This window comes from Schistocerca serialis, chromosome 5, assembly GCF_023864345.2.
Source record: "Schistocerca serialis cubense isolate TAMUIC-IGC-003099 chromosome 5, iqSchSeri2.2, whole genome shotgun sequence".
Lineage (NCBI taxonomy): Eukaryota > Metazoa > Arthropoda > Insecta > Orthoptera > Acrididae > Schistocerca > Schistocerca serialis.
The window spans coordinates 579523534-579539637 of NC_064642.1; the positions used below are offsets into that span (position 1 = coordinate 579523534).

The following is a 16104-nucleotide window of genomic DNA, read 5'->3' on the forward strand; positions in this document are numbered from 1 at the left end:
CCAAAGTTCTCAGTCTTGCTTATAAGCCAAACACCAGCTCACTACCTCAAATATTTGATGACTTGCTACTTTTACTCCTTCCATCATTTGTTGTTTAATGTTTGTAATGTTTATAGTTTTTTCTAGTTTGAGTTAGGTATGCAGGTTGTATGTGGATGCTTTTGACACAGAAAGTAAATGTGGTTCTTTTTGCTGTCTAGCTTACTGTGACTCTTGCACAATATTAATTTTTGTTTTATTTACTTCCTTTAACAGTTGATTTGATTTGGCCACAACTAACTTGTCCAGTTGATACCCCCACCCTCCTTTCCCTATTAATAAGTGAATAGTGTTTTATTCATCCCATAACATACAATTTCTAATCATATGATTAGTGTCCAGGAGACATGTCAAAACAATGGATAACATAACTTAGGCCTAATTGGTACACAGAATTTTAACATTAATATAAACTTTTATTTTTCTTTCCTCCCTTTTGTGAAGGACAGCTACATTTACACACAAGACTATATGTAAATTCATCCTGCTCAAATGTTCAGTTCATCCTTCATGAACTCCTCAACAGTGTAGTAGCAGTGTTTGACAAGTTCACACTATTTCATCTGGAAGATGTTCATCTCCAAAACTTAAAAGATCAGGGTCCGACTCATGAAATGAACACAAAATTCTTGCAATAAGCTTTTACTGTGTCTCATTTATTGAACTAATTTTATTTCACTATTTGTCATATCACATTTTGATTTAATATTCTGCATAAGGTACGGAATTTTCTCATAGTCAGGAATATCTGACCACAAAGACAAAGAGACAGGTACAACAGCATATCCCATCGCTTCAAGTCCTTTGCACATCATGTCAAAATGACCTCGCAGACGTTTGCAGTTTAGTGTATAACAACCTCGATGAAAAGCCAGTACAAGGATCCTGAAATAAATAACCATTATAATTGTTTCTGGTAGTTAAAATTTGACAGAAGTAGGTTTACTACATGAACACTGTAACTACATCATTGCACACACTTACACTTTGCTGTCAGGTGGTATAATTAGGTCTTCAATAAGTTGCTTCATGGGTTCCTGGTCTTTAGAATGATTCACAGCTACTGGGTAACCACCTTTCCTCATTACAATAACATGATCTAGAAATGTATGAGAATTATGTTAATTATAACAATTATACAAAAACAGAGCTTGGACAAGCTATGTTGTAGTCAGTACCTAAGGGAGAATGGATAAGTTTAAGAAAATATGCCCTTACAAAATTCACTCATATCTCTGCACAAGAATGTAATGCACTGCAAGTCTTTCAGTCTTTTTCCTTCAAGCACTATCTATGTCTCCTCTTCTAAATGATACTCTCGAATTTTTCTCCTGCCTCAACTTGCAGAATAAAATAAAGAATTAAAATTAAATTGTATATTTGAAGATTGATCACAACTCAGCCAACAAAAGACATAATAATCAGCTAACGAGCAAGCAGAAAGGATGATATAATGCTAAACTTTTGAAGAAGTAGTTGTGCAGATCTAACACATAGCAAAGCTGGTATATTACGATGTTATGAAAAACACATTGCAATGTGACACAGAAAATCTTTTTCCCTATTTCATAATTAATACTCAAACAACAACATGAAGTGAAAAATTTATTTCAATGTGGTACCTTGTTACAGTATAACTGTATTCTTTAAAAAATTAGTTCCTTTGAAGTTCACAACTCTATCAAGAGTAATCCACTTTCGTGGAAATGTCTGTCATCACTTAATTGCAAACCTTGTAACTTATCATTTCTGGGCTGATCCTGTCAACCAGTACTGTTTGCTCCTGTGAATGTCCACGACAGTTTTCTGGTTCCCATGAGACAGTAGCTATTCTCCAGCCTGGAGGTAAAGGGGAGGGTTTCACTAATCCAGTGAAAGTGAGATGGTCTGCCCTGACCTGGCTGTTTTGAAAGGTGAATGACTTCCACCAGGTGGCTGGTGTTTCTTAATACCCTTCGGGTACAAACTACTGAAAGTCTTGGTAAACAGCAACACTTTGCAGTAGTACCATGAGCATTAACAGGAAACGACCAATAAAAGTGCCTACTTTCTGCAGTGGAGGCCGATTGTGACTGCATGTGAAAGTAATTCTGTGGAGCTGTGAGGAGCTCATGAAGCCAAGGAAGTGGGAGGCAGCACTATTGGTACGCAGTAATAGTTTTGAGCCCTCTGGGGCAGAGGTAGGGTGCAGGTGTTCAGAAGTCTGTAGTCAGGGAACAGTCAAGTTATAATCTCTGTATGAGAAATGTTCAATATTTCTGGAGGTAGGTTACTGTGTGCGGGAGGGGGGAGTCTTGATTTGCTGCCTGTTTTCAAGATGGGTATTGCTGTTTAGCAAGTGTATATGGACTGTTTGGTAAGAGGCCACCTAACACAGTGTGGAGCTGCCGGCTAGTTGGAGGTGACGTGGGAGATCCTTAGTATGTTCTTATCCTGTTTCACTTAAGACTGTGGTCCTGTGTTGTTTACAGAGGAGATGGTAGAAAGCGAATGGTGACAGTGCAGTGACTGACTGCAGTGTTTGTTGTCCAATCCAATGGTCAGACTTGGGAGCTTCTGGAAAAGTAGCTACAGGGCAATGATTACTGGGATAGAGGAAATTCCTCTACGTTCATAGGTCAAAGTGAGGCTGATGACCCCTATTTAGTCTGATGGCATATATGTAACAGGGTATATGCCAATAAATTTTGGAGAAAGTCTAAGAACAAGATGTCGCAGGATATGTCTTGTGGTGGCCGCAAGTGAGACTCAGCCGAAGCTATGAGATGACAGACAAGAAGCACTTAGTGACCCTGTCTGGACTGAAACCACATGGAATTTCATCTTCATCAACCAGAAAAATTGACCATCAGCTGTACACAATGAAGAAAGCCAAGTCGGGTAAACCCTATGACCCAGCAAGGTGCTGTTTTTAGCAATCATTGGATACAGTTGTTTGCTTTTGTGGTTGTGCCGGCTGTTTCTATTTAGTGCTGTGGACCGCTGTAATTTGTTGTAAATGTGTACCATTTAAATCACAAATGTGTGAATAACTCTTTAGGAATATCTATTTGGATTGAGTTTGGAGAGAGTGAAATGAAGACTGAAGCTGAAAGTACTTAGTGCAGACAAAATGGATCTAATAGCAAAATTGTTGGCATGTATGGAGGCAGATAGGAAAGAGCAGGAGACAAAATGAAGAGAAAAAAATCTAGAAGTTGTGTAACACAATATTCCTCACAACTGGAGGAAAGATGTTCATGTGAAAACAATTGTCCGATAGTTAGCATTTAGAGAAGTATCCACAGTGTGCGCACTGGCTTGATCTATGTACAGAGTCAGAGAGAGATGCGCGAGCCCAGAACATTACAAAGGTGTAATGTAATTGGGCATCTCCACCTGCTGTGAAGGGATCGCTTATGATTTTGTGTCACAGCTTGATAGTGTTTTGGAAGGTAGAGAACAAAAGGCGCTGCTTACAATTACAAGATCCACAAACATTTGAAACAGGCTGAAAAGAAATGCCATTCTCTTCTGTTATGTTTTGTTTTGAGATTTGGTTTGGAGATGCTGTTCTAATGAATAAGAGATTTGTTACCTAATGCTGTAATTGTTACATTAGAGCAACAAAATACAGAAAAGTTCTTTAAAAAGAATTTATGTCATTTCATAGCTTGAATACTACAATGCTCTCTTCCAGCCTTCGATTCTCTGCAGTTGGAGAAGAAGTCACAGGGCAAGAGTTGGTGGCACTGCATAGCAGGTCAACTGCGCCAATAAAATTCTGGAAAGGCGATTGTACAAGAAAATAGTTAAGGTGAAAGTATGATAGATAGCATCAAGGTGACAGATCGTTTGGGAAGTAACATGTAACACATCTTCTGGGCTCAGGCAGCCATAGAATGGCACCATTAAATGCCATTTTGGTGCCCTATGCGCACAACATGAAGAGAAGAGAGCTTTACCACAAATAAGAAGAATTTTCAAGAAATAACCAAAGAAAATATGATGCTGCCTAGAGCAACCGAAGTAAACAGCAAAGACGATACAGACGAGCTCACGATGTAATGTCACCAAATGTTATTACAGTTTTTAGAAAGAAGTAATTTTATGATTCAGTAAAAACCAAATAAGTTTGAATTACAGCAACAGAAGGGATAAACAAGATTAGCTAACTACAGCAACCAGGTCAAAAATGAAATGTTTTAGTGCTGAAATAACTGTTGACATGTGAGTCATAAATATTATGTTTACAAAATGCAAGATTTTGGCATGATGGTTCTGAGGCTACATGTGCAGCAGTGATCTCCGAGAGTGACTCTGCAGCAGCTTCACTACACTTTGCAGTGCAGCATCTGGTCAGCTAACTATGTGATTATTACACAGTGGCTGATGGCAACATCATTTCATCCATACACAATGCAGAGGCAGTATGCGGTATGCCTGACCCCCCCCCCCCTTTTTTTTTTTTTTTGCGGTGATCTGCTCATGAAGTGTTGTCAATGTACGTTCTACTGATTCTTGGTGTTGATAGTAAAACAGAATCCAAGGGTTTCAGGGTTCCTGAGTATATTATATATTGCTATAATTACAGTACACCACCTACCACCTACAACATGTAAAGCAGTTTAGCTGAAATATGAGAAAAACTAAAAACATTCGACAAACTGTCAAAAAATGTTAAAGCCCTTCAAACACAAGGAGAGGAATTAATAGATAGTATGAAATCCACTAAAGATGAATTAGCTGATAATATGAACCACTAAAGAAGAGTTACCTAATAACATTAATTCCCATGGACAAGGATTAGAGGAGGTATCTACAAAAGTAGATAAGATTTCTTATACTGAAGCTACCTTAGTAAAGTTTCCCAAGGCGTTACAGATTGAAATAGAACAGCTACGTGATTTGTTCAGGACGGAAATTCTAGAACAGTTTTAAGAGGTAAATGGTCAGATGAAAAATATAGAGGAAATATCCACCTAGGAATTTGAAGACATAATCAAATCTCATAGACAGCAAAATGAGTAAAAGTTTTAGAGCAGAGTAGAGATTTTGGTGAAGTAATTGGTGTCCCAAATACTTTGACTAGTTTGGATGAATGTTTACGGGAGATAGTTGAACAAAAGGTACAAGAGAAAGCTGAATCCACAAGTGCTACAATTAATTCTTTGTTCAATATTGTAGTACACCAAATGGAATTTCTGAAGTTCAAACCACATGTTTCTGAACTTCCAATTGCCTTTTTGAAGCAATCTAAAGAAATGTTACCCAAGGGTTGGGCTGATACCACTAAAATTAACTTTACTGTTAAACAATTACAGCGGGAAGCAGTAAATTGGAGTTCCAAATGCAGAAATAAGTTTAAGACTTTGAGTCAATTTGAAGTAACATTTAAATGAGAATGTGCATGTCCTAATGAGTATACTAAAGTTTATGATGTTCCTAAGCCTAATTTTGAAAAATATTCAATCTCAAATGAATATGATGTTGAATATTTGAGCTGTGTAAGCACCCTACACTATGTGATCAAAAGTATATGGACACCTGGCTGAAAATGATTTACAAGTTCGTGGCACCCTCCATTGGTAACGCTGGAATTCAATATGGTGTTGACCCACCCTTAGCCTTGATGACAGCTTCCACTCTCACAGGCATACGTCCAATCAGGTGCTGGAAGCTTTCAAGGAGCGCTGCACTGAGGAGAGGTAGCGATGTCGGTCAGTGAGGCCTGGCACGAAGGCAGCGTTCCCAAACACCCCAAAGGTATTCAATAGGATTCATGTCATGACTCTGCGCAGACCAGTCCATTACAGGGATGTTGTTATCATGTAATCACTCCACCATAGGCCATGCATTATGAACACAAGCTCAATTGTGTTGAAAGATGCAATCACCATCCCCAAATTGCTCTTCAACAGTGGGAAGGAAGAAGGTGCTTAAAACATCAATGTAGGCCTGTGCTGTGATAGTGCCACACAAAACAACAAGGGATGCAAGCTCCCTCCATGGAAAGCATGACCGCATTATAACACCACCACCGCCAAATTTTACTGTTGGCAATACACGCACTGGCAGACGAGTTCAGCGGGCATTCACTGTACCCACAATCTGCCATCGGATTGCCATATCGTGTACTGTGATTCGTTACTCCACACATTGTTTTTCCACTGTTCAATCGTCCAATGTTTATGCTCCTTACAACAAGCGAGGCATTGTTTGGCATTTACTGGCATGATGCGTGGCTTATGAGCAACTGCTCGACCATGAAATCTAAGATTTCTCACCTCCCACCTAACTGTCATAGTAATTGCAGTGGATCCTGATGCAGTTTGAAATTCCTGTGTGATGGTCTGGATAGATACGTGCCTATTACACATTACGACCCTCTTCAACTGTCGGCGGTCTCTGTCTGTCAACAGACGAGCTCGGCCTGTACACTTTCGTGCTGTACATGTCCCTTCATGTCTCCACATCACTATCACTTCGGAAACAATGGACCTAGGGATGTTTAAGAGTGTGGAAATCTCGTGTACAGACGTATGACACAAATGACACCCAATCACCTGACCACATTTGAAGTCCATGAGTTCCGCAGAGTGCCCCATTCTGCTCTCTCACGATGTCTAATGACTACTGAGGTCGCTGATATGGAGTACCTGGCAGTAGGTGGCAGCGCAATGCACCTAATATGAAAGACATATGTTTTTGGGGGTGTCCGGATACTATTGATCACATAGTGTATGTGGAGGCAGTACTTATAGTGACATTAATGTGTGTCTGTATTTTAAGGTTTATGGCAGTAACTATGTGTGCCTTATGGATTAACTGAGAGACATTTTACATCATAATTACATAGTATGTAAGCAGTGAAGTCTATGATGCATCAGACATCCTACTTACAGGAAGTAGTGTAATAATAAATAGAGACTTAGGTGGGAAAGATTTATGATGCATTTTCTCTCATGATCCAGGAGGAGTTTATAATAAGATAATCTAGAGGATGTTATGAATCTATGAATGTTGTATGCCTCATGTTACCAGTCAAAAATCTGAAAAAAGTATCTTTATTTATTTTAGTTACACAGTTATATTTAGCTTAATTACTTACTTGAGGCAAAGCTAGTGTTTATTGCTCACTGATTTGTAAATAAAACTGGATTTAATCAAAAAAGTTTACACATTTACGTAATATAAAGAATGTTATTATATGTTCATCTGTTTTCATCCGCTGGGGCGAGAAAGTCTAGTGTTAAATATAATCACTGGTTCAGGAGCAGTGCATAAGTTTAAAGTTGAAGAGAATAATCAAAAGCACTAAAATGCTGCTTTTTAAAGAATCTGAAATTCAGTTTAGTGATAGAAATACATTTAGTTATACTTGTTACTTTATTGTACTATTAATTTGATTTTGTTATTACCTACCCGAGGCTCTATAGCCACATTACCTTTTATTTAATGTTTGGCTAAAGCTAAAGAAAATGTTTTACATTATGTTACAAGCCTAGGGAATCATGTGTTTAACTTTTATGAATCAGCTGTCAGAATAAGCGACTTAAACATTAGTGCTGGATCAGTTGCAGTAACACCATAGTATTACTTAACCTGTAGTACATAAAGGAATAAAAGTTTTATTGGTGAACCACTGTTACTTGTTTAAGTGGCTGCCTACAATACCCATTAAACACAAAGAACAACATAATATAGTGAAGGAGAACTTGCAAGAATAAGCAGAAAGCTGATTAAGGAAATACGTTGCAAAAGCAATTACACTTGCATTCCAGGTTGATAACTTGGTATTAGTCCAGGAATTCCTCCCTAGTTCTAACCTAAAGTGAGGAACAAGTAATTTTTTTCAAATATGTCTGCTTGTGTCTGTATGTGTGGATGGATATGTGCGTGAGTGCGAGTGTATACCTGTCCTTTTTTCCCCCTAAGGTAAGTCTTTCCGCTCCCGGGATTGAAATGACTCCTTACCCTCTCCCTTAAAACCCACTTCCTTTCGTCTTCCCCTCTCCTTCCCTCTTTCCTGATGAGGCAACAGTTTGTTGCGAAAGCTTGAATTTTGTGTGTATGTTTGTGTTTGTTTGTGTGTCTATCAACCTGCTAGCGCTTTCGTTCGGTAAGTCACCTCATCTTTGTTTTTATATATAATTTTTTTCAAAGACACACAGAACCTTTCAAGGTGCTGGATATACCGTATCCAAAGACAGTATTAGCAAACCCAGAGACTGCTCAGAAAAAGGGCTTGTACAACACTGCTGTATTAAAGAAATTCAAATCCCCAGGAGGATTTGCACCCTTTGCAAATTCAGTGGATTGTTAGCAGTCTCAGTTAATTGCTTCATTGCTTCATATGTAGTTTTCCACAGAGCAATTTTTTCCTCTTCAACTATCCTACTGTCTATAATTTACATCCCGTTCTTACTATTCTATCTTGCAGCATGAAAATAACAGGAGAAGCCTGTTATCTGGGTGCAAAAAACATACAATACTACTGATTATAAGCTCTGTTTGAGTACAAGAAAGGTAATTTTGTATGTTTTGTACATGGGATTTTCTACCTTTCCTTTCCTCTTATGAGTAAAGTATGTGTTTCGAATTTCTTTTATAGGGGACTTTGGGTAACATAGGATATTAAATAGGTACTGTAAACTGTTAAGTATGGAGATACTTATGTTTCACAGTGATGAAATACCATGAGAGACCACTGACTCACTGACAGATGATCAAAAGGCTAATTACTACTGATGACTGGCTTATTGTTACCCAATCTCTACTGGTTAGCCATAGGAGTGAAGTCAGAATCATTTTTGGGGTCTTTTTGGGTGAAACCAAGACCAGTCCATACTGTACGGCACGGCACATTGGCCAAACTTCGTTCTCCTGTGTCTCAGTGAAGAACCCATTATGCAGGGTATCTTGAGATGAGGGTTGGGATGGGAAGTTGTCTTTGGGGATCTGTATTCTTCATTTCTTCAGTCCTAACACACTTATTCTTAATTTTTTTTTCATTCTTCTCCAGCAGGAGTACTGGTTCTGTCTTCCCCCTGTCAAGATTCACATGTTTCTATTGCTGAAACCCTTCTCTTATCCATGACACATTATGGTAATTACAACTTGTTTACACAGGTAAAGCCAAGAGACAATTCAAGTAACCTAGGGTAACATACATATGATGTACTGGCATAGACAGTATCTTTTTGACACTGTGGTAAGTTACAGGACCACTGGTATTATGATCTTAAGTATATGATAGTAATGTGAAATAAATGGAGGGTTTAGGGGTAATGGAAGGAAGCTAATATCTGTCCTTAAACGAGACTGTGACATATCAGTGAAAAGAAAATAGTGGAACAAGAAAGACCTTGGGCTGTGATAAATTCATATGTTTGTTAATGATTGCAACAGAGAGCTAATCACTTGTTTAACAAATGAGGAGCAAAACTAGTCTAAATGATTAATGTTATCTCCAATAAAGTTGCTTTAGTACATTAAAGGATACGAAAAATATGATATATATTAACATATATCTTTTTACATGAAGTCAAACAACTGATGTGTATTAGGGAGAGGTGTCTTGTCTTATAATTATGGAGAAGAGTACCTACAACTTAAGAACAAACTTAGAATCATTCTGAATAGAACTTGAGTGATTTACCTTTGAAAAAGATAACATGCATACAGGCTCTGTATTGCACAATTTGAAAGACTGTAAACAGAATTTTGATGCAGTCACTAGTGAGCTAGGGTGTGAATTGGACATTTAAAGAAGCTACGATCCCCCTTGAAAATGTTCTATGCTGAGGGGGCCGAAATGTTGGGTTTAAAAGTGAAATCCATTCGACCAAAACATACCAGCCCTGGAGATTTTCTTAAGTGTGGCGTTTCCAGCTATGACAGTTATAAAACGAGTTAGGGAACGTATGTTTGAAACAGTGAGGTAAGGTCGTCAGGATACTGAGAAACTTTGTCACTGGAAGTTATAAGGGTAAGGCTTGTAAGCTGTGGATAAAATTTCAAATTGCTAAGAAGAGGTTGATCCAGTTTTATGCAGACATGGGAAAGAAGAAGGATAGATGAACTCACAGAAGGGATGGTCTAATCCTTGGTCAGATGAAACAATGGAAGGAATGGCCTGTACCATTTCTTTTGTGTAGAGGGGAAGGAGAGGGACATCTGCATCACAAAGACGATATAGTATAAACACAGTATACATCTGAAGGAAAAGGTGTAAGCACAGTTCTTACAAAGGTAGAAAACTGTATTGCAACCATTTGTAACACAAATTAAGTATTCTCCAAAATAGTTGAAATCAAATAGACTTACCTGGGCAATGATCGGTTCTTTGAATATTTGTCTCTGTACATGTTGGCTTATCACAAATCTGGACTCTAAAATTGTGGGAAGATGTGTAGAGGAAAATGTCTGCTTGTATGGTAATTAAAGACATAAACCTTTCCAATCTCAATTAATTTGAGAACCTTGTAATATTGCAAACAATGATTTACGAACAGTGAGATGCAAATTACCTTTGAGTGAAATACTGAAAGAATGATTGAGCCTGGTCAAATAGGGCAAATCTCTTATGGGTTTTCTCCATGTACGAAAATCTAGCAATGTAATTAGAAAATGGCTGGATGACAATCGTAGTTTAAGAAAGTGAGAGAGGATAGACGTAACCACAATGGAAATGCAATTGCCGTTGAACCTAGTAATCGCAAATCGAAAAGACTGAACAAAGAAATATGCACACACAAATTTCGTATTGTGAAAGAACAAAACTGAATTTGAATTTGATTTTAATAAACTTTAAGTTTAATCACAACGATAAGTTAAAAAAGATGAAAGTTACGATCAAAAGGCGTATTATTAATCTGGTGAAATGACATTAGACTCTGAGTTTTGCTTTATGCTTAGAGAGATTCTGTGTGTCAACATCGACTAAACATACAAGCAGATGTGGTCCTAGGACCGTCTCGGTCATGTAATAAATTGTTTGCCCGGTTAGTTAGCATGTAGATAACTTTCCATTGTGCATGCACTGGTTTGATGAACACACACAGCTGGAGTGAGACGTGTGAGCAAAAAACGATACCAAGGTATGATGGCAACTGAACATCTCCACCTGCTGTGAAGGGGTCTCTTACACTTTGGCGTCATGGCTCGGTGGCATTTTGGAAGGCAGAGAACAGGAGGTGCTGCCTACAATGATAGCGCCCAGAAACAGCTGACAGATGATGGAGAGAAATGTCATTCTCTTCTGTTCTGTTGTAATTTGGCTTGAGATCTGTTCACCCAATGTTGTAACTGTTACAATGGAGAAAGAAAATATAGATGGGTTCTTTAAAAAGTAGTTAAGTCATTCCATAGCTTGAATACTACAAAGCTCTCTTTTGGTCATCAATCCTCCACAGATGGAGAAGAAATCACATGGCTAGAGATCGTGGCACTGCATAGCAGGTCCACTGTATTAAGAGACTTCTGTAAAGGCAGTTGTACAAGAAAATAGTTAAGGTTAAAGTATCATCAATAGTATCCACGTGACCACATTGTTTGGACAGTAATAGGCAACATGTCTTCTGGGCTCAGTACAGCTACAAAACGGCACTGTTACACACCAGAGGGCACAGGAGGAGGTCAAAAAGGAAAGAGATGTGAAGAGGGCCAAGAAAGAGCATAAGATTAAGGAATGTGAGGAAGAAAGAAACAAATGGCTTTAAGGAATGGGGGGAAGAAAGAAACAAATGGCTTGAAGGTATGTCCGCGCAGTTCAGATTAGTGCTGCAAGCATGTAAAAATGAACTAAAGGAACAAAGTGGGCGTGAAACATAGAAGTTGAAAGACAAAAATTCTAGATTACTAGGTGAGAAGGTTTCTCGTTATTGTAACTCAAAAGGTTATGAACTTTCACAAAATAATCAGGAGAAGTATAACGTTTTATCCACGCAAGAAGTGGTTCGAGCCATGTCCTTTGCCTCTCATAGCAAAGCATTAGCAACTGGGGAAAAGAAAGATTCACACGAATTAGCAGATGTATATGAAGAGATGAACTCGCGTTTTAAAGTGTTGGGACATGGTCAGGTATTACTGAGGAGTTGGCAGTGATTATTAATAATGGTCTCTCAGAAATAATCTCTCTACAGAAGCTGGAATTGGAAGATGAATTACACATCTGGGGTGAAAAAACTATTAAGTATTTATCAAATGTGGAAGGGTTTTACAGAAATATTCCACAGTGAAAGAGCAGGGAGAAGAAAAAAGATGGATGGACATCAAGAATTTTTTGGTAACTAATGTAGAGGCCAGAGGAAAGGGAAACTAAACTAAGTAATCAGTACACTGGCGTAACGCTACTGAGAGTGGCTGACAGCAAAGTCAGCAAAGTGCACAAGTGGGCACCATTGTGACTTGCTCAGTCTTTGGCATATCTACAAGGTAGACGACATACAGAACAGATATCACAGGTGAAGTCAGGGGCAGAGTGGTGACGAACATGGAGGAAGACCAGATTACCACTGGGGCATCATTAATCAATGAAATCACAAGTGAAGAATCATACCATCCCTAATGGTTTTTGTGACTTCCTCTACGTCAAATGCTGCATCCTCCCAAAGAATCAGTGACTCCATGTACTGGTCTAAATATGCAATGAGTTTGCAATGATTATATCAGCACACTCCAAACACAGAGGCACTTCATATTCAAAGTGTTAAGTGGAATTGCAGTTAGATTGCCAATATCATGGGTGTTCAGGTAGCCTATGGCACCTATGTTTTTGAATCTTCTTGATACGTGGTTTCCAGTAATGAGCCTTTTTTCCTTTCTTTGTGGTACCAAAATGTTTAGATGTCACTAGATGGGTTGACAGCAACAGTATCCATTCTTGAATGGATATGAAGCCTTCACTTTAATGTAATTATTTGATACAATATTTTATTTGTATTTTAATCTACTGATTTCATATGCATTTTGACTGCAGTAATGTGGTGACATGCAAACACCAAAATTTTATGCTCTACTTATTCACTGTTTCTTTACAATGCTTCCATCTTGATAGTTTACTTTACAGTGATGCAAACTGAACCCATTATAGCTAACAATTTGAAAATGTAGTACAACTTTCTTTTGATTCTTTAGTTTGGTGACATTTGTTTAGTTCATTATTATGTTGTATTGATGGATACCAAGTTATTATGTCTGAAGTCATACTTTATATTCTTGTTATCTCAATAAATTATTTCTTGTGTCTTGGGAGAATTATACGCACTCTGTTTTTTATGTTTTTTTATTTTTCGTCTTTTTTGTTGAAATGGTATTTTTGGTGAAGAGCTGCAATGTTATATTCATGCCCTGTTAGTTGGAACTTTTTTCCTTATTTGCTAATTTTATTTAGTCTACGAGTAATGACTGCATTTTTGAAGCAATCATAGTAGACAGCAATTACACTGTGTTGATTTGCTGTTTTGTTTGTTACTTTTTCAACCCATGTTCCTTCACATTATGTTAATTTTTCAGCTACCAGTTCAATGTCCTAATTAGGACACTAAAAAGGGGGGGCAGGACTATGTAACATATAACTTACAGGCTGCACTTGTCGGCTAGTGCTGGTTTCTCTTATGAATGGCCACACTGGCTTCCCAGTTTCTGTTGGGCTGTGGCTATTCTGCAGCCTGGAAGTAAAGGACGGAATTCCCCTAATCTGGCTGAAGTAAGTTAGTCTCAAAGTTAAGTGGTTTCCACAGGATGGCTGGTGTGTCTGAATACCCTTTGGGAAGTAACTACTGACAGTGGTGGCAGGCATCAGAAGTTTTCAGTAGTACTAATTCTGTAAAGTTGTGAGCAACTCATGAAGTCGAGGACTCAGCCAACAGCCCTGGTTGATGCAGGAGTTTTGAGCCCTCATGGAGGTGTATTTTGTAAGTCTGGAGTCAGGATTCAATAACATTGTTCTCTATGTGTGTAAAGCATAGAAAGTTTCCAGCATTCCCATGAGCAGGTGTGGGAAACGTCTTAGTATGTTCTCCGTCCCCAAGGTGGTGTTGCTGTCTAACAAATGTACATGGGTGTTTAGGAACAGGCTGCCTAACCATGCATGGAGCAGCTGGCTAGCTGGAGGCATTCTCTAATGAATGAAGCTTATTCCACAAGGGATATTAGAGGATTATAAACAGTGTTTTTCTCCAATACAAATTTGAAGTGAGGAGTTCTTGTATACATATTTCTACTGTTTGACTTTAGACTGTAGTCCTGTGTTGATTGCAGAGGAGATGGTAGGAAGCAGCTGGTGACACTGTAGTGACTCAGTTATTAAAATCTTTAGAGCTATTATGCTGTGGTCAAATGGATTTCACATTTAAACCCAACGTTTCATCTTCATCTGCAGAGGACATTTTCAACAGAGGTCATAGCTTCTTTGAGTGTCTGATTCACACCCTAGCTCATTACCGACTGCAGCAAAATTCTGTTTACACATGTTTCTGCTCACTGGCATGACATCACAAAGTTTGAGTGCCTGAGCACAAATGGCCGTTGTTGACCACGATTGTCCACTGTTGCTATCACCCCATGGTGGAAGACTGGTACACATCTTTTTCAGCACTTTGGATCTAAATGTAATTCAATTTCATGCACTTCTCCTTCCTATTGGAATTTCTGGAGTGTTTTACAATCTCTACGGCCTCTCTGTATAAATTTTCATGGTATCTCCTAGTGACTGCCAGGGCTAAAGTACCGGCAGCCAGTACTTTAGCCCTGGCAGTCACTAGGAGATACCATGAAAATCTATACAGAAAGGCCGTAGAGATTGTAAAACACTCCAGAAATTCCAATAGGAAGGAGAAGTGCATGAAATTGAATTACATTTGGATCCCAGTGCTGAAAAAGGAAAAAGAAGTGTACCAGTCTTCCACCATGGGGTGATAGCAACAGTTGACAATGGTGGTCGACAAACCATGTGGTATCATGCCAGTGTGCAGGAGCATGTGTAAGCAGAATTTTTCTGCAGTCAGTAGTGACCAAGGGTATGAATTGGATGCTCAAAGAAGCTCTGATCCCCTTTGCAAATGTTCTCTGCAGAGGTGAACAAAACATTGTGTTTAAATGTGAAACCCATTCTACCACGGCATAATAGCCCACAAGATTTTATTAATTGTGACATTTCTGGCAGTGAAATATTTGGCTGTGTAGCTACTGACTGCAATGTTTGTTATCCAATCTAGTGGTTGGACTTGGGAACTTTTGAAAAGTAGTCAGATGGCTACAGGGCACTGAGAAATGGGATACGGGAAGTGGCTATTTTAAGCCCGCTGCAAAAGTCACAAGGCTGGTGACCCTTTTTTAGCTTGATAGCTTATGTGTAGCAGGGCATAGAAATTATCCATGTCCACCAGTAAACATACTGGAGGAAGTCTACAGAGCCACAAATTGTGTGATTTCTCTCATGTGCTTCAAGGCACTAAGAGCACGTGGACTCTGGCCACAGGCACTACCGGTTCACAACAGAAGCTCTGAAACAACAGATGAGTTGGAAAGTTTCAACCTGAATAGAGACTGTACCTTCATGAACAAAATGAGCCTGGCTTCTTCCATCTTCCGGCCTAATAGCAACCCACTTATTGTATTACAGCCATTCCTTCTTAGTAGAACAAAATATCTCTCTGCATAATTTGAACCAACAATCTCCTGATACACATAAACTTGTATTATTGTGGACATATCTTCACAAATATAAAGTAGTCCATTGTACTTTCACATTTGTGAGTTAACTGAACCCATTGAAAACCTGTTGGGGCAAGGGAAACAAAGAAATAAAGTTCTGGCTCTTTTTTTTGTTAATATTGTCGTTTTCTTAGTAGACTTGTAAACTGTCACCTCACTTCATGATATAAAATACAAAGCTCTATAAACACATTAATAGGCTGCATGAACTGATTAACACAGCACTGTAAGTATCCAATTGGTTGGCTGCCAGTGATCTATATGATAGCATTTTGCAACTGAAGGCTGCAACATACTGTCAATAAATATGAAAAACTATACACAATTTGTGACAAATGTAAGGTTCTGTTGCTATACAGTGTAAAC

The 16104-nt window shown here is 38.5% G+C and overlaps 1 protein-coding gene across 4 annotated transcripts in view; it reads right to left on the reverse strand.

Moving 5' to 3' along the window:
* Positions 1-674: 674 nt before the first annotated feature.
* Positions 675-16104, reverse strand: part of LOC126481107 (uncharacterized) — a 103599-nt gene continuing 88169 nt past the window's right edge. For all 4 annotated transcript variants that reach the window (XM_050104629.1, XM_050104630.1, XM_050104627.1 and 1 more), the window contains 2 exons: positions 1024-1138; positions 675-924 (listed from right to left, as the gene is read on the reverse strand). In XM_050104629.1, the coding sequence (XP_049960586.1) occupies positions 696-924; positions 1024-1138 (344 nt within the window). In that variant the 3' untranslated portion in view covers positions 675-695. The remainder of the gene's footprint in view (positions 925-1023; positions 1139-16104) is intronic.